We start from the raw sequence: 19,809 nt of genomic DNA on the forward strand, positions 1-19,809 counted from the left end.
GAGGAAAGCCACGCCTCCCCTCTGTCTGGATTGGTTGAGAGAGAGCGAAGGCGGGAGTTCTGGCCACCCTGCCAAAACCTCAGCCAATGGCAGGGGGGACTTCCCGCATCCCCGCGAACTGAGCTTTGGCACCGCCCCTCTCCGAGTCCCGCCCCCGGCCGGAACCGCGGCGCTGCATAACGGCGCAGTGACGGGGCAGCCCGGCTGGCTGCCGGCTGTCGCGCATGCGCAGAGGCGGTGTCGCCTTTTCCGTTCCGCCTGTCACCGCACCGTTGGTGCCGCCGCACCCGAGACCGGTGGTGGCGGGACCGGTACGGGGGCCGCTCTTACCCGTTCCCTTCCGCTTCTCGGTACCTGGCGGGGCGGCAGGTGTCTGTCAGGGCTCCCGGTGCCGCCCGGCGGCCGTGCCCGCGCCCCCATGGAGGAGCCGCTGGCCCTGCATCCCGTGAAGCTCTATGTGTACGACCTGTCCAAGGGCATGGCCCGGCGCCTCAGCCCCCTCATGCTGGGTAAGAGCACGGCGGGGGCACCGGCACTGCCCCCCCTCCGCGAAGGGCCCGGCCCGGGCCTCCCCTCCCGCTGCCGCCTCAGGAGGGTCGTGTTCTCCCACCCACCGCTGCGGTCCGGACGGGAAACGGCCGAAATTACCCACTGCAGCCCCGGGCGTGGCTTGACCCGGCCCGGTACCACTCTCCAAAGGAAATGGCCCGCCGGTGAAGGGCTCCCTTGGGTGTGGGTAGCGGGCACTGAGCTGCGGCGGTGGCCGGGGCCTGAAGCACGGTTTAGGAGTTCGTGGGCCTTGCTTGGGGGCTCGGTGTGTGGGGTTTAGCTGCAGCATCCCTATCTCCATTGTCAGCGGGACCAGCGTTGTCAGGAAGGTCCGGGTGAACAGGGTCCAGGCATGATTTACTGAAGGCTAGTTAAAAGTATTACTTAGCCCCTGAAGTAAGGGAAAGCTCAGTTCATGACGCCCCAACTGCTGTGACACCTTGGCAGGAAGGCTGAGCTGGAAGAAGGCCTGCTGCTGTTCACAGGGTTATTGAGTTCGTGTTGTGGTGAGGCTGGACTGGTTTGGGCATTGCACAGCTGTGATGTGCAGCAAACCACCTTCTTCCAGAGAGCTGGTTGGAACTTGTGTGGCTTATCAAGTATGTGTGTGTTTCCAGCTGAACCTTGGACTGGGGACATGGAAAGAAAAAAACACAGGTTTCGCTTGAAGTTTTGGAAGTGTGATTTAGGAGCAGAACAAGAAAGTGGTTTGTACCTGTTACATGTATGTATCGGTCTGTATGAAATGAGTCTTCTCAACAGGCACAGTGTCTGAACAGATGGCTCTGTGTAATCTTGCTTTACAGTTTGTTGGCATTGACTTCACTCATCTTTACTAAGAGGAGGTTCTGTGCTTTCCTGCAGGCTTAAAATCAAAGTCCAAATAATTCTTACTGTGAGGGTGATAGGCTTCCGAAGTTGAGAAGATAATATTGTGGAGATTGAATGGGATGTACTCTGTTAGCCATACAGCAACAACAGCTGTGGAAGATGGGTGCTTCCTGTACGGGTTAACCTCAAAACATTTTGTGTGGTCACTCACTTCTGTTGCAGCCCTCAGGGAAGTAATTTTTCACTTGTTAATTCACAATAGCCATGTTTTATCTTGTGCTAGGAGTTACATGTCTTAAGATACAAATTACATGTGTGTATGATTTACCTGTGTTAGAGGTGAGCAGATTTTTACCACTCTTATTTCAACATGTTGATCCAGTCAAAGACTTGTACAGAAATAGGTTGTTACTATGTGCATCTCCATGCTAGTCTTCGCACAGGTCTCTCTTCTTACACACAAACTCAATCTTGGGATCTTTTAGCTTTCTGAATTTCTACATAAAAACACTTGGTGCACAACTTCATTTTTGATGCTATCCGAACAGCAATTTCGAAACCTTGTGCTTGTGATGCAGTTTGATGCTAAATTTCGAGGAGTCTGAGTAATGAAAAGGAAAACTTACAAAGCTGAACACACCTCTTGGCAGTGTGGGAATGTGTCACTCACACTGCCTGGTAACCAGCTGAGCTCAGACGTGTTCAGGGAGCAGAGCCAACGAGGCCTATGTGGTCACAGTGACAGTGCAGCCTGCGGAGCGCTTGTGATAATGTGGATCCAGCAACTGAATTGTCTGTAAAACAAATCATTGTTTGTTCCTTTTTTCTTCAAGTTAAGGCTCTTACGTGGTTTACATCCAGCTCTGTCATATCTCCAGATTATTTTAGATACCTCCCGAAGAGCAAAGTGATGGAGAGAATGTTCTGCTTGCCTTCTTTTTCTTGAAAAACAGCAAAAACTGTTGTTACTTCTCTGTACATCAACTTTGAGATGGACAATAGCTACTTTCCTTTTTTTTTTTTTTGCCAGTGATGTCCATAAATTGTACTTCATCAGAAAAAGTCACAAATTAAAGAGGAAAGGATTTCTTAGATATTTTAGTGCCATATATTTGTCATCTGTACTTCAAGAATTCTTCCTTTAGATGCTGCATTTTATTGAAACGGTGCTTTAGCTTTGAGTGATAATTCTGTGACATCACCTATATGGAAATACATGTGATTTAGAAAGAAGAAACAAATACAATAATTTATGGAGTTAAAATCAATTCCTAGCGTGTTCAAAAATAGCTCAGATCCCACTGCCAGACTGGGATTCATCCCTTCTTATGGCAAGAGCATCACCACATGATATCTTGAGTTGTGCTAATAGGATCCAGAGGTATTATGGGTTATATCAATACAGCATTCAAGGATCAGCTCTCACTGCTAAATGTTGTCCTGACTTTTTCAGTATCAGTTCCCTTCATTGTCATTGAATGATGAACCTGGAAGGCAGAGCTGTACCACACCGTTCGTAGCAGGCTTTAGGGTGAGACAGTCGTACCCTTGGGCACGTCTTCACTTTTTGTTGTTCCTACTTTTTTGTGAGATTCCTGTATTTCACGGTGAATATTTCTGTTCTAAAGTATATATGACCAAATATTGCAGTTTGATCGCCTTTGAAATCAGAAGTGGTGTGTTTAATTTTTGTGTGCTGTTGCTCTACATGCATCTTCTCTACAGGTACTGTTCCCTCTCCACCATTCTCAATCTGAGAGACTATGTTTGTCTGCCTACATGATCTAAAAATAGTAAATGTTAGCCTGAGTGCAGTGAGATTTCTGTTTTCAAGACAGAAAATATAACCCACCTGATTATTCTGTGGAGGGTAGAGAGGAAGACAGAGTAGTTCAGCTTGCAGTGCTGATTTTGAAGTAGATGTACAAAGGCAGAGAAATCTTTAAGGCAAATTAAAATCCTATTGCATCATGGGCCTAAAGGCAAATGTCTTGCACCTCTCAAAGTTCTCCTGGCCTATAATAGAGCTTATTGCTCATGTGACTCAAAGAATGGGCAGGACCTTAGTTTACTGTAGCACCTTTGGATGAGGGTAGTATAAATTAACAATGAGTTAACTTGGCGGTATGTATTGGTTGAAATGCAAGTGGTGAATTCAGCTGTAGGGACTTAACAGCCCAGAAGAGATCATGGCAAAAGGTAACTGATAAAAGGAGGTTCCTTCTGCTTTGTTCCTTTTTTTCCAGACCCAGCACATAACTCTGACTCTCTTCCACCCATTCTGAAGAGTTTTGAACTGCTTCAATGTGAGATTCCATCAGAGCATTTGCTAGGGATTTCAGGAAAATTAAATGCATTTTCTTCCCCCAATCTAGCCTACTTCTTAATTTCTCTAGGCATGTCAAGGAGAAGGGAACTGAAGCAGGCTCCTCTCTCTACATTTGTCTGTCAGGTATTTTTGCTTCAATTGAGTGCCCTGGGTAGCACATAGGAGAAAGTGCTTGACTAATTCGGATAATTTTCACTTGAAAAGGGCAGGAGTCGTAATGGATTTGCCTAAGGAAATTACAACAATATGCAAAGCAATGCACTGTTATAATTTGGTCAGCCAGTGGGTATTTCTGTTGCTTCCAGTTCCACAGGAGAATAGTTCACTGCTTTTCAGGGTTGTTTGCTTATCCATTGCAGGGCACAGATATGTTGTTTAAAAATACTAAGCTTCCCATTATTTCTTTATTTTACAGCTCAGGAGTTGGTGTTGTTCTTGGGCTTGAGGGGTGGATGGGTGGCCCATCTCCCTGTATAATTCCTTTATGTCTCGGAACTCTTCTGCCCTTCAGTCTAGTAATTTGAATGAATATACAAACACCACTTTCATTGGGCATTTAAAATGCACAGGAATAAAATACATCTTGTGGCCCTCAAGATTAAGAAATTAACTGTGCCAGTAAAATAGACTGGTGAGCATCTAATCTTCCTTCTGCTTAGCCTTCCAGATAAATCCAAGCCTGGAAGTAATTCCACTTGATTGTATCCTAAAATTATATGGGCTTGCTTGCCTCTTTCAAAATAACCTCTTATCCTAACAGTGACAATCTCCTGAGTCAGTTGTACAACAAACAGTTTGAACTACTTTGTTGTCCACATTCCTGTGACTAAGCTGAGAGTCCTGGAATTGTTTAATGCATTTGAATGTTGTATTTGTCTCTAGGTTTCCAGCTCATATAAGCACCATGAAAGTGTTTGAGCTGTGGCTGTTATAAAGTAAAATAACAGCAAATGAAAAAAACCCAAAACTTGTTTACTTGCCAGATGATACTCTGCCTCATTCAAACAAATCGAATCTTTGAGATGTTGAAGCGCACAGGTCTGTGCTAAATTGGCATCCCCTTCTGAGTTCTACTGAGTATTTTCAGATGAGATCCATCTAAGCACATCAGGCATTAAAAAAAAACACCTAAAGATCAAGTATGTGATGAGGTTTCCAAAGGCTGACGAGCTATCCTCACAAACAGGTGTACCACAGTAACCTTCATGTCCATGTTTGTGGTCTGTGACATACACCAGGTAGCTCAACTTGCATTAGCTCGTAACGCAAGAACATCAAATTAAGCTGAATTGCTTCACATTTACTTCAGACTGAGCTTGCACTTGTGGGACAGCCGAAACCTGGTAACTTGACCATCTGCATTAATTGCTGTATGATTAAGTGTGTACATCTAAATTTGCAATATCATTTCCTGCTCCACAGCCATCTGGAAATATTTATTGTGATAATATTGTGAATATCACAATATTCACATATTGTGATGATATATGAAATATCTAAAGTCTTTAGTTATCTTGCTGTTTCTGTTTCACCTGGATAAACAGGAGATGCCCAAAAGAGTATCATTCCATCATTCAGTGGAACAGTAATATGAAACAATACATTCCTCTTCCATATTATATGCATGTGGATCATTTGGATTAGCTTTCCTGTAGCTATTGAGTGAAGAGTAATGTCTGCAATTTAAAGGCTTTTGCAACTCTAATCAAAATTACTGGGGAATCAGATTTTTCTGTGTAGTTACAGACAGCCTCAGCTTGCAAGTAAATGTGTTGCAGCAATAAGCATGAAATGTGATGATGTCTGCCAGTACCCCAGATGGCATTATTTGCCATCCCTTCCTCTAGAGCGCTCAATTGTCTATGGGATGTAAGCTCTGTTGCACTGCAGGATTAGATGGGGAGGCTCCCTGAAAAGCTTGACCTTCTGTTTTTTCAAGCTGGATAGTGCTGCCAGAAGCAGTTTTGTTGGAAAGTGTCACTGTAAGGGGTGGATACAACTTGTGCCGTAGCACTACTGCAGCAGTACTGTACTCATGCTCTCACTTGGGCAGCTGTCTGTGGAAACAGAACAGTGCTGACCCTCACTTGGTCATGCTGTTGGGGCTTGTGTTGTGTATTGAGCCTTCAGAGGCTGCAGCATATTTTGTATATAGTGAACAATGTCCAGCAGAAGGCAAACACTTCTTAGTCCTGATGGCTTTACATGAGCCTGTCAGGAGTGGCACTGTGAGCTGTCACCTCTTCTGTGCAATGTCTGAGTTTGAGAGAAGGGCAAGAAAAGTAACACAGGAGGATCACCAACAGAGACAAAACTTCGGGAGGAAGATGATGGTGGAGGTGAAGGTCTGTATAGAACCTCTTACATGATGTAGCAAACACTGAGATTCTTGCTGAGCAGCAGAAAGGGAGCTGCCCAGGTTCCTCAGAAGCTGATGGCTATTGACTTATTCCTGTCAGTCAGTTTAGGGTTGAGATGACAAGAGCCAGCTGTGTAGTGTAAGAAACTGCACAGTACACCAAAAGTTCTTGGTCTTAGATGTCTCTTGGTGGTGTGTATGGGGTGAATAATGGCAGGTTTCTTAGGCATGGGATTCCCCAGTGTAATTGGAGAGGCATGCACTGCCTCTGACCAAGCACAGTCCACTGGTGCTAGAAAGGGATTTTGTTTTGCCTGCAGCAGGCTGGGGACTTGCTGTGGATGCTTTATTGTCATCAGTGCTGCAGATCTGGCATGTGTTTTATGCAATGATGGCCTGGTTAATGTCTTACAGGAGCCAAGCAAAAAGAGCAGGTCAGCAGCTCTGTTACGATCATCAAACCAGTGCTTGGCACAAACTGACCTGGGTGAGCAGCCTCACACAGACATGTCTTGTGAAGACAGGCAGCTTCATTTGCCAAGAGCTGTGCTGTTATTGCCCTGGCAGTTGCTGCCTCTTGTTGGCTACAGATTTTATGTGTAGCGGCCAGAGAGGAGCCCCCAAGGTTGGACTGCAATCTAACACAAAGTCTCTTTTCTGAATTCTGCTAGGGTTTTGTTCATGCAATGAGAGAATTGCAGTGGTGGAAAAGGACCTCTGGAAGTCCTGCTCAAAGTAGATCTGGTGGGAGCAGATTCTTCAGGCCCTTGAGCAGCTGACTTCCGAGTATCTCCACAGTGGAAATCCCACATGCATTCTGATCCCTGCCCCAGGGTTTGATGACCTTCATGGTAATATTTTTTTTTATCCTCTTACCTAGCTGTGAATTTCCCTTTTTCCAGCTAGCACCTTTTGCCATTCACTTCTGAGTAGAACCCTTTCCTCCATGCACATTAGATTGTTGTAGACAGCAATAAGGACTCTTGGCCTTCTCTTCTTGAGGCTGAGCAGACCAGTTCTCTCAGCTGCTGTTCAGTTCAGCAAGTGCTCCAGCCCAGTGTGTGTCTTAAAATGGGGAGATCTGAAAGCAGACATGGCATTCCAAATGTGGTCTCACAAGTGTCAAATATGGGTAGTCACTCCCCTTGAGTTGGTGGCTGCAGCCTGGCTAGAGCAGCCCAGTGTGTGGTAGCCTTTGCTGCAATGACCTTTTCAAGTAGGTGCTGTGATTGCATGAGCAGGTTCTCAGCAGCACCTGCACCATTGTCAGTATCTGCTAGAACTCTTTCACCTGCATGCGGATCTAGGTGCATAGTGGCAGCTTTGTGGAAAGCTTTTCATCACTGTTTGCTGGAAATGAGGGTGAAAGTAAATATTAAGATACTCTTTTTTTCCATTGAGCACACGAAAGGACAAATACAATTCTAGTATATGCTGTGTTTGAATTTTTTTCTATGCCCTGAAGGGTAAAGTTCAAGTTCTAGTGTTTTATTTTGAATAAATGTGTAATAATCTATTAACAGATACGGAGAACACTATGCGAAGTTCTCATGGTGGAGCCTATCATGGGCCAGTTGCTAAAGTTAAGGCAGTGCACTATACCCTACCTGCATGTTGCTAGTGAGCCTGCAGTGCCACTGGTGTCTCTGGCAGCTCTAGAGCACAAGGCAAAAGCTCTAATGGGGAAGGTGTGGAGCAAGAGACAGAGAATGGAAGAGGAGAACAGCATGGGGCACACTGAAGGGGGAGCAAATGCTCCTGAGATTTTGTAACACGCACTTTGCTTCTCTCATCGTTGCTACTATCTTTTGGCCTTCATCCTACTCTATGCCTACATTTTTGTGAGGTGGATGACAGGGAATATGCTTGCTGCCTGGCTGTAATCCATGGTAGTGACGAATCAGTCCACCTACTTCAGAACTGTGTGTGCTTGCTTCGACTGGTGTCTCTATTGTCACAACGGCCTTTTCCCTGCCAGTGCTCTTCTGCGACCCTCATCTGAAGCAGGTATCTCGCTCTGTGCTGTTGTTTATTCCTTACTTGGATACATAAACATCCTTTTCTCCAAACTCTTGAAGGATTATCCTCATCAATAAAAATCCTTTTTTTTTTTTTTAACTTGGTCCTGATGATGCCTGAAAGTTGGTTTTGCCCAAGAGAAAGAACTCATGAAGAAATACTGCTGCTTCAAAATAGCATGCTTGCTCCTGGCAATCCCAAACCCAAGCAGCCCTGTGGAGGAGTAAGAGAATAAATATCCCAAAACCTTCTGCGTATAGAAAGGGAAAGACAGTGCCTTTGCCTCCCTGTGGGTTGTTGGTGCCGTGGTACTGATGTAAGTGCCATGACTGTAGAGTATCTTTCCACAGGACAAGTGGAACTAGTACAGTGCAGCCTATCACTGCTAGCACACCAGGTATCTTGGAAGAAGCCAGACACCAACAGAAGAGTGGCCTCTTCAAGTTTCAGCAGAGAAGCTGAGACTTTAGCTTATGATAGTTAAAATAATTGAGCCTAGAGCAGTAACAGCTGGTGGTCCTTTGAAGAGAGGTTTGATCTTGAGATGCTACCATGAACAGAGTTTTAGGTTTCCCACTTACAGGGAGCTAGAAATGCATTTCAGGAGACACAGTGATGTCAGCTTAGTGGTGCCTGAAGCAAGTCTTTGCTGCTGTGTTCTACAAAACACACAATTTGTATAAACTCCAGCCCTGCACTCCTCCCCACCTGACTGCACTTAAACTGATAATTCTAAGGGGCAGGGGAGGGAAGAAGAAGGAGGAAATCATGGCATAGATTAGAGAGACTTTGACCACAGATCATATGTTCGAGTCAGATCTCTCTTCACTGGCTGAAAATACTGTGCTGGCTAACTGCCTGCAATTATGAAATCTGTGTAAAATTCAACTCTTCTGTTCCTGACTGAAGGCGCTAATCTGAGGAAAAGTGTTTTATTTCTTGTTCCGTAGACAAAAGCCTAAGAAAGGTAAGCACTGACAGGATAGGATGGCATTGCCACCTCTGCCTACACGAGGAAAAAAGTATAGCCCTAGTGTGGACCGGGTAGTTAACTTGAAAGAAAGACATTGTGTTTCTTTAGAAGAAGCTGTGGGATGAAATCTTTGGCATTATTGTCATGGTGAAGTAATGAGCATAGTTCGTATGTGATTGACAGACTGTAGGCTGAAATCTGGAAAATATGTTGCTAATAACTCTTCTTTTCTCTGCATACAGGGAAACAGCTGGATGGCATATGGTAAGTGACTAGATTTAAATCGCATAATGTGTGTTGAACACTGTGTCATATAGGAAGTATTTTCAGTATGAGATTATGTGTGCTTCAGATCTTAAGAACTCCTTGGTGCTGAAGAGAGACCAAGGCACTTTTGCTTCCTGAATACAGATTGGCAGTCAGATGATGTACAGTCAGGTGCTGGCTGAACTTCTCCATCCAAAGTTCAGTGGACCCCATGAAAAAAATTGCTGGTAGTAGTTGTTGCATTTTAATGCACTTGTACACTCTTTCAAGGGTAGGATGTTGTCTTTGGCCCAGGCACTTTTAGGTGGGAAGAAGGTATTACAAAATCAGGCATTCTAGCACATAAAAGCAGTGGCTGCGTTTTGTTACAAAAGACACCCCAATTTGCTGTCATTCATATCAAGAGGGTGGTTGCTGGTTGGTTTGGGGTTTGGGGGTTTTTGTTTGAGATAATTTTTCTTTCTTAAGGCAAACACACGTTCCCAAAGCTCCCATTTTCCTCTCTATTGATCCGTCTCCAGTGACTGTCTGACCTTCTCAGTCAGTGTCTGTCAGACCCACACTGCTGTCAGTGCGGTAGCAGGGCTAGCTCTGTCTCTCCATCTCTGTGAATTTACCCTCAGCCCTTTGGCTGAAAGAGGCTGCTGGAGATCTCATGCTGGTGGGGAAGTTCCTTTCTTCCTATGCTCCTTCATGCTTGAGCATGTAACTGCGCCTATTCTTTCCCAACCACTGACAGTATTACAATAGGCTTGATAATCACTGCTTCCATATGCATTCATGTCCCAGCAGATCACAATACACTGACCTTTTTTTTCAGTTGTTCACTTCATATTGTCTTTGAGCACATAAATTTGCCAGTGATTTATATGCTAGGTTAAATATTTCCTTTGTTTTACCTGTGTTTTCATACTCTGTGGCAGGCACACCTCCATAATAGTCCATAAGGATGAGTTCTTCTATGGCAGTGGAGGAATCTCCAGCTGTGCACCTGTAAGTTAAACTTCTGTTTGTGATAATTTTGTGATGGGGTTACCTGGTCAGAATTGCTTTTGACACTGTCTTCTAAGAAAGAAGCAAGAGGCTTCTGAATGCAGCCACATACTGCTGCTTGCCATGGATTCCCAGGGCATCTGAGGAAAAGGGAGCATGGACAGCAGGTTTAAGCCCAACTAAATACAGGTTGGGAGTTGCTTCTGCTGAGAGAATCTGTCTATCCACAACATCTTCTGCAGCTGCATTGCGGGAGTGATGCCTTGTCAAATTCTGAATCAGGGGCGTTCATGTGCTGACTTGGCAACTCAAGATCCTTTTTATATCTTAAATAATAAAATCCTGATGCTTTGACAGACCTTTTTCCACTTGGAGAGGCAAAACTGCTGGACCATTCTTCTAAAGCAGAATTTTGCCATAGCCTACAGCTTTCATCATCAAGAGCCAAGTATACAAACTGAAATGTAAGTTGCATTCTGCATACTTCTCAGAGAATGAGAAGTAACATGCAACTTACATGCTCCCAAACATGAAGTAACATGCTCCCAGAACAGGGGAGGCCAGCAGGGTTTTTTGCTTGACAAATATATCTGAATTACTTTCTTTTGTGCCTGGACAAGCCACGACGGCTCTAGTCAGTAGAGTCCTTCCAAATAATTCAGTCTGTCCATTTAACATTGTCTTCTGGCTGTTAATTTTTACAGGGAGGGACACTTCTTGGACCTCCAGACACAGTTGTTGACCTGGGGAACACTGAAGTCACAGAAGAAATTTTTCTGGAGTATCTTTCCTCATTGGGGGAATCTATGTTCCGGTAAGTAGCAGCTTGTACTGTAAAATCAACAAAAAAAGCCTTTAGGGGAAGAGATGCAGAGTGGAGGAAGATATTAAGAAAGCGATCCTGCTTACAAAGCTCTGTCTGCTAAGTGTGTTATTTGGTACTTTCCGACTATGAGACTGGATCTGATGCACTGATACACGAGGAGCTACCGGCTAGGCAACTCTAGTGTGCCAGCCTTGAGCTAGGCTGAGAAAGTGCTGTTGCCAGCAAGTCTTTCATGCTGCTTTTTTGTCAAATGGAACAATGCCTGAAATGCCTTTGAAAGAATCACCAGGGAAAATGAAGGCACTATATGAAATATTTCAGTAAATAGTGCTTTGCCCCATGAGTCATAGGTAGAGTGTTGTATTAAAGCTGCCAGCTTTCGTACGAGTAAAATCAAGGCCCTGACTGTTAAAGACTCTAGTCTACTCACAAGAATGGGGAAGTAGCATTTAGTGTTCTGGCTATATTTCAATGTCAGTAATTCCTGTGATTTCTCATTATTCCTTCTGTGGTCTTAATTGAAGAACACTGACCTCACTTACCCTCCAAAAAACATTGTATAAAGTCAGTGATGCAGAGATGCCATTTTCCTCCCTGATTCAATTGAATTTGAAGGTGAATTGATGTCTCTATTTGCCTTGGAATTCTTTGTGGGGAAAAAGTGCTAATATAAGATGATGTTCCTCATTAGGGGTTGAAGTTTTTCTGCTTGTTAGATTTATTGCTGACCCTGTATTTTGATGTTTCAATTCCTGTGGCACAGAGGAGAATCTTACAACCTCTTTGAACATAACTGCAACACCTTCAGTAATGAAGTGGCACAGTTCCTGACAGGAAAAAAAATCCCTTCCTACATCACTGACCTTCCAGCTGAAGTTCTTGCCACGTGAGTATGCATGCTGTTCCTCTCCATAGTGTATTGTTTCATGCCAGTGCTTACAAATTTGACAGAGAACCAGCATAAGATTAAGGAGAGGATGCTGTTTGCTTTACTTGAACGCTTACAGTACTGTACAACAGGTGCTGATTGGCACTGACGTTGCTGAAAAGGCATGATAAGGTTGATCTGCTTTTAACTTACGCTAGTTATTTTGCAATGGTCTCTTAAATGTCATCAGGCAGGGAAAAAGTAATTTTAGAATTAACATTGCAGTTTTAAAGCTAGGACTGGAGGGAAAAAATGAAGAATTCCTGCCTGGTAGTGCAGCTCAACTTCTTTTTCCTCTTAATTCTCAGATAGTGAGGATCCCAGCAGGCTGGTTTGATCCCCATCATATAGGTCTTATTTCTCATAACAGTGGTATACCACATTTTTGGGGAGACACACGTCTTCTATCCTGGGCTCTTACTGCTTCAGATGTTTCAAAATCAAATAAAGTCTGTAACAGAGTGAGTCATATTGAAAGATAAACCAGGTTTATCTTTCAATGTTGCAGTGCTACAGATTGCAACAGCAATTGTTGTATGAGTGTTGAACCATTATTGTCTTATGAGGGAGCTAGAGGGTATTCTAGCAGTCTTTAACATTGATGTAGTACTTAACAGAGCACAGCAGTTGCATAACAGGGCTTTCATTCACACACTTAAGTAGAATGAATTACTAAAAGCCAGTTTCAGACACGGTATTACCACATTAGCAGTCTGGGCACGTTAGAACTCAGAACTAGCTTATATAAAATCATGTTTGAGATTCTCGGTTCCTGAACAGTGAACTCTCTCTAACTGGTTAAATTTACTTCATAGAATCACAGAATCCCACGGGTTGGAAGTGACCTCAAGAGATCATCTATCCAACCCCCCTGCAAGAGCAGGGTAACCTAGAGTACATCACACAGGAACTTGTCCAGGCGGGCCTTGAATATCTCCAGTGTGGGAGACTCCACAACCCCCCTGGGCAACCTGTTCCAGTGCTCTGTCACTCTCACAGTAAAGAAGTTCTTCCTGATGTTAACGTGGAACCTTCTATGCTCCAGTTTACACCCATTGCCCCTTGTCCTATCACTGGACATCACTGAAAAAAGCCTAGCTCCATCATCCTGACACCCACCCGTTACATATTTGTAAACACTGATGAGGTCACCCCTCAGTCTCCTCCAAGCTGAAGAGACCCAGCTCCCTCAGATGTTCCACTCCCTTAATCATCTCTGTGGCTCTGCGCTGGACTCTTTCAAGCAGTTCCCTGTCCTTCTTGAACTGAGGGGCCCAGAACTGGACGCAATATTCCAGATGCGGCCTCACCAAGGCAGAATAGAGGGGGAGGAGAACCTCTCTTGACCTACTAACCACACCCTTTCTAATACACCCTAGGATGCCATTGGCCTTCTTGGCCACAAGGGCACATTGCTGGCTCATGGTCATCCTCCTATCCACCAGGACCCCCAGGTCCCTTTCCCCTTCGCTACTTTCCAGCAGGTCAGTCCCCAACCTGTACTGGTACATGGGGTTGTTCTTCCCCAGATGCGAGACTCTGCTTCTGATTCACTTGCCCTTGTTGAATTTCATCAAGTTTCTCCCCGCCCAACTCTCCAGCCTGTCCAGGTCTCGCTGAATGGCAGCGCAGCCTTCTAGGGTGTCAGACACTCCTCCCAGTTTAGTGTCATCAGTGAACTTGCTGATGGGAACTCAGTTCCCTCATCCAGGTCGTTGATGAAAATATTAAACAGCACTAGTCCCAGCACTGACCCCTGAGGCACTCCACTAGTCACAGACCTCCAGCTAGATTCTGCACCATTGACCACAACTCTCTGCCTTCTTCCCTTCAACCAGTTCTTGATCCACCTCACTACCTGATCGTCAAGCCCACACTTCCTTAGCTTATCTATGAGAATGCTGTGGGAGACAATCAAGAAAAACCACATCTACTGCTCCACCATCATCCATCCACCTAGTCACTCCTCATAGAAGGCTATAAGGTTGGTCAAACATGACTTCCCCTTAGTAAAACCATGTTGGCTGCTCTTAGTGACCCCCTGATCCTTGATACAACTTCAGTTTGTAATGGAAGTCTGTTCTTCAGATTTGCTTAGAAGCAGTGTTAGTTTGCGCTCTAGGAAGTGAGTGCACTTCAGTAGGAAATGGGAAAAGTTTTCCGTCAAGAGATGATTATTGAGATGTTTATTTCTTTACCTTCTCAGACCTTTTGGACAAGCTTTAAGGCCCCTCCTGGACTCCATCCAGATCCAGCCACCTGGAGGAAATACCTTCAGCAGACATAACGGACAGAGCTAACAGGAGTGACCCAGTGTGCCCAGCCTCACCAGGCCTCTTCCTTTTTAAACATCAGTATACCAGATTTCTATTTTATAATTTCTCATCTGAATTAACTCTACCGAAGTTACAAGACAAGTTTTACAGTTTCCTAGGGAGAGGATTTATCAGGGTGCATGTAAGCCAATGCTACCAAAAAGATTGCCATAATTTCTAATAATACTGTACTAATTTATAAAGGCTGTCTTGTTCAAGTAGGATGACACTTTCTAAGTAACTCCTGTGATGGTAAGTGGGAATTCATTCCATGAGCATTCAAGAGCCCATTACACAATTTAGAGTAAACAAGGGATGTCGTGGCTGTCCCTTGCAGGCTTGCATCTTTCTGCTGTCCTTACCTATATTGTGGGGGTATTTGCTGAATTCTGTAGCAAAAAGGCAAAGGAACTGTTGGTAGCCTAGGAAGTAAAGGTATCCCAGGATTAGTCTTCTGCATGTTTCATTGATATTGTGTTGTTTGCTCGAGGGAAAAGCTGAACTCATCTGATTTGAATGTTTGCAGTGGCACAGCTATGCGGGAAAGGTGATCAAGCTGAACTGTGTTGTCTGTGTCATGCTCAAGTTGAAACCTTCAGTGGGGGGAGCTGTGTGGGGAAGGGAGTTATTAAGAGCCTTGTAACGCTAGATCCAAGAGTTATGGGATGGAACCAGTTGACAGAATATTGTGATTTCAGGAGAAAGTAAAATGAAGTGAAAGGTTTCCTTTTCTGATAGGTAGGATTACTGGCAGATAGTTAACCTTGTGAACTATTTACCTTTGCATAAGAGCTGTTCTGCTTGGCTTTGAGTTTGCTTTTTCTTACCAAACCAGAGTTACAGTACAGCAAGGCAGGAGCAGCAAGACAACTGCATAATAATATAAGGTGGACCAATTCTGCCTTCAGTACCTGGTTGCAGACACAATAGGAATTCAGTTTTCCTTGTTATTGCTGTCTTTCCGAAGCAGTCAAACGCATAACTGAGAGGGCTCTGCTTGAGTGTAAGAGAAATTAGGTGGTAGGTCTCCCCAAATGTAAAGAAAACGAGGAAGAGTAAAATCAAGCTCTTCTATGAAACAATTGAGTTCATTGGGATACATGCAGAAGCAGTCCTGTCCTTAGATTGGCATTAGATTGTACCAATACTGTTTCTTCTAGTTTAAGATTCTTACAGCTTTGCAACTATTTGCAGTGGAAAATGATTGGGGGAATGAAAGAATAGGCACACTGATTTCTTTTCATGCATGTATATACACTGTTTTCATGAGCAGTTTTATAGCAGTTGCATTTAGGAAGGAACAGAAGAAAGACATGAGACAAACCCTGAAACATTGCTGATGCTCCAGAAATGGAGATTGCACATCTCAGATGCCACTGAAAAAGCATCTATGCAAATGTATAGCTCTTTGTCCAGTGCTTTGTTGTGAGAAGTATTGCTGCAGGTTCAGTCCTGGATCTCAGATTTGCTGCACTGGAAGCTTCCTGCATACCTGAAGGAGATGTCTTTCCTCTGCTGGGCTCTTTTCTCCCAGAATAATACAGTATAAGTTTCTCACACTGTTACTCAGTTGGACTATAATGGTTCATACTTTTGAGGGGATGGAATGGAGGAAAACTGCAGTTTTAGTCACTCTGACAAATACTTCTTGCCCTGCACCTTGTGCAGTTGATACACAAGTGGGAGTGAGGTATTGTCAGTCCGTTCTGCAGTTTTGGGTGTACCTGCTCTGGGTGCACCGCAGTGGCCCCTGCAGCCACAAAGTGCTGTAGCTTGTTAAAAGTCTAGGAACTTCCTCAGTTGAATAGGTATACTCTGCCTGATACAGTCCAGCCCATCTAGGCATGTAGTGCGGTACCTGCAAGCAGCATAGCTGTGGTTGCTTGTCTTTCAGCAAGCTATCACTTCAGGTGCAGCTGCCTTCAGTGGAAGCACTGGTGCCACAGTTTCTGCTCCACACTCTTACGCAATAAGGATATCCCCTGTATGCTCACCGCTGAAGAGGTCCTGAGCCTGGTTTCTGTTTTGGCTGCCTACTTGAGGACTTCTTACATCCCTTTGGAAGGCAGGAAAGAACAGTTCACCCCGTGCATTTTGCCATCTGCCTTTTCCCTTCCTGAGCAGTCCCTTTGCAGAAGAGATGTTGCTGCTACGTTGAGGTCACTGGGTAAAATTTCCCTTGGCCATGCACTGTTTGCAATAGCCAAGGAGCTCTTAGAGGGTCCCCTGCGCTGGGGACCTGCTCTGTGTTTCATGGCAAGAGAACTGTAGGAGGGAATCCTGTTTGCTTGGTCTTACTGGGTGATGAGACCCTTGTACCTTGTAGGCCTCTTTGGAAACCTGTTTTCCTCAAAGATGGTTATGTGCAAATTGCAGGACTGTGGCCCCACTGTTCCATCCATAGATATACAAACTAGACTGAGAGGTGTATGTAAGTGTATATAGGTGACAAACTTCTGCCAGCTGATTGACAGAGGGTTGGGGAAACTGAGCTCCTGAAAGGGAACAGAGCCTTTTTTCCCGCCCCACACACTTACTCTTCTGTCTTGTATTGTTGGGGTTCCCCTGTGCCATTTAAAAATGTTAATAACGTCTTTAGACAGGAAGTGATGTTTTGATTTATTTGTGGTTTTTTTCTATTACAATAAAAATAAATACAGCAGGTTTTTCTGTTTGAATATGTGTGTCCATGCAGCTGCCCAGCAAATGCAGCGGAAGTCATCATTGTCTTCACTCTGGTCCCAGCTAGGAAGCACAGGATGAAAAACTACCAAGTACTGCTACTGGACATTGTTGCTACTGCCCTTGGCTAAAACTCATTGCAGGCAATATTTTTCCTTCTGTAAGCACTGTGGTATCTTATCAAGACCACACTCTTGAGGCTTGACACAGCTTGGATGAGGTGAATGAAGGCTGGAGAGTAGGTTTTCCATCAGTGTAGGTTTTGTGTAGCCCTTGCTCATCTAAGCATGCAGGAATGAAACACCTAATACCTGCTGTTGAAGCCCAACAGTTTAAACACAGGAAAAGGCTCCAAGCTTTTCCTGATTGTCTTATGTTACTACTTTCAGAAATAAGAAAGCAGCTTTAAGAAGTAGACTTCATACCTGGGTTCCTCTGGAGCTGCAGAGGGGTTATTGATGAGGATTATGTAGCATTGCACTGTTAAGGAGCAGGGGAAATACCTGGCTCTGCAGAAGACATGAGTTCTGTTTGGTTCAGCCTTCTGAATGCTTATCAGTGGGATCCAAATGATAAACCACACAGTTTACTGTTTGCCTAACATTCTCTAGCAGTGTAATACAGAAGAGGGCTTGTAACAGGAGGCTTTAACAAAGATTCATGACTCTGGTTATTTTAGGCTGTGTTATTCAGCTGTGGTGATGGCTTGCTATCAAGTACCAGTGCTAGCCCCACATAAACTACCTGGGAACATGTATGAAGGAAAACCTTGACCTTAATGGCAGCCCTCGACAGAGTGTAAGCCAGTGCTCACAGCCACTTGCCTTCTAAACTTCCAATGCAGTATTTGCCCTTGCTGCTAGTCACAGAGGTCTTATTTGTGACAACAGCTGCTGCCTATCATAGCAGCAAGCAAGGGAGGCAAGAGTGGGCTAAGTGCAAAGTATTAAATAACCCAAACAGCCACAGCATCCGTGTTCCCAGAGCTAACCCAAATGAAGACACAAGCACAGCTGTACACAGGCTCACGCTCTTGGGAAACTGAGATGGAGCAAGTGCTTGGTGGCGGATACCAAAAGGAAGTTGGGGTGCCGGGAGAGGTGTTTCAACTTGAATAGGAGTTCTAATGTGGTATGACAAATAAGCTGGAGAAAGCACAGCAGGTAGTTCACGTTTTGGGAAGCTCTGCAGCATGAACCCATGGCACTGCGGGAGTGTGCAAAAATGGGAACGCTGAGCCTTATTTTAGCAGACTTCGCAATTCTGGGAAGTGCCCCGAGGTGGCACTGCTGCCTTGCGTGCAGGGATGCACCTGAGCCCGGGAGAGCAGCTCTAGCTTTTGGGATGTCCAAAGTAATAACGCAAAAGGCAAGGAGGAAGGTCTCTCCCAAATAAGAAAGCTGCAGGTAGGAGCAGCCTGGAGACAAGACCATAGGGCAGCTTGGGCTACAGCAAGAGAGGAGTGCTGCTACACCACCAGGGCTGCTACAGGAGTGAGCTGGCAGGTTTTCCTACCACAACACCTGTTCCACCCAGACATGGGAAGTCTCGTCCTCATACCATGTCATGGATAAAGGCTGGCATTCGTGAACCCCCGGGAGTTCACTGTGTGCCTGAAACCATGCCTGTCTTTTGAGAGTCCTGGGCATTAGCAACCCCAGTGCCTGAAGGCATCTCTGCGTACTCTTCAGCATGCCACAGCAGACACACTTTGAAGTATTCACATTCCGGAGTAAGCGTCCACACATTGACTGATGAGGGATATATGTAATCACACCTAGACAAGCCATGAGCATAAAATGAGCATAACCCCAAGGTCAACTAAAAATTCAGCACCCAACTGCACGCTAACAGCTGGATGAAACCATTGTGGGAGGAGAGTCCAGCTTTCCAGAGATGGGAGCTTATAACCAGGGTCTGATCCAGAAGACAACAGGGCTGTGATTTTGCAGGAACACCAATGCCAGGGTAAATAATAACCATGCAAGACTGCCTGGCAACCCACTGGAACAGTGTGGAGATACATGAACACAATCCATACTTCCCTCAGCAAGTAGTTGAGGATGTGGAGGTAAACTTTGTCCAGGGCAATGGCACAGAGGTAAATTATTAACACTGTTTCTGTAGATCGCCCTTCCATGGAGTGGGGGCAGGAAAATCAAACCCATGAGTGAAAACCAGAACCTGTGAAGCCACCTGAATGCTTCCTTTTCAGAGGAATCTGGTAGAGAGCTGGGAAAAGGGGCTGCACCATGTCCTGGAACCAAGTAATACTGAGCGGAAGAAAACCAATCAGACCATAATAAAGTCTCCCTCCAGTTCCAGTGTAGCTCAGCACCATGAGCACCATGTGGGGACCGAAGGCAAAGCTAACTGCTGAGCAAAGCATGCTGGATGTTCCATGTGGGTTGTTTCTGATGTTGGACTATAACTCAGGAGTTACTGCAGGAGACAGCAGCCAGGCAGGCTGTTCACCATCGCGTGTCAGGCCAGTGTAACACGGATCCCTGTGAATATGGCCTGGCCAGATGGTCTGATTAATCCTAAATGGCTCATGGGGTAATTGCTTAAGCAGGTCAAAGCAAAAAGTTACAGCAACGAATAGATTTGGCTTTCTGCAGGGGCGTGGAGGCTGAAGAGTGTACTTCCCCAGTGAACATACGAGCTACTGACAGCATCCTATTGGAAACACAGGGTGAGGCATGGGCACCAACAGGGTGAATGCACGCTGCTCCGGC

General features: G+C 45.0%; 1 protein-coding gene across 1 annotated transcript; it reads left to right on the top strand.

The window, feature by feature from the left end:
* Positions 1 to 150: 150 nt before the first annotated feature.
* DESI1 (desumoylating isopeptidase 1) lies at positions 151 to 17,051 on the top strand. The gene is given in 7 exon segments (XM_061362883.1): positions 151 to 366; positions 369 to 509; positions 9,303 to 9,324; positions 10,251 to 10,320; positions 11,025 to 11,134; positions 11,910 to 12,032; positions 14,281 to 17,051. Coding segments are annotated over 7 exon segments (702 nt in total). The 5' UTR covers positions 151 to 224; the 3' UTR covers positions 14,375 to 17,051.
* The last annotated feature ends 2,758 nt before the right edge of the window (positions 17,052 to 19,809 follow it).

This window comes from Neopsephotus bourkii, unplaced genomic scaffold, assembly GCF_033783945.1.
Source record: "Neopsephotus bourkii isolate Nb327-2 ecotype Australia unplaced genomic scaffold, CSIRO-AGI_Nbou_v1 NB_107, whole genome shotgun sequence".
Classification (NCBI taxonomy): domain Eukaryota; kingdom Metazoa; phylum Chordata; class Aves; order Psittaciformes; family Psittacidae; genus Neopsephotus; species Neopsephotus bourkii.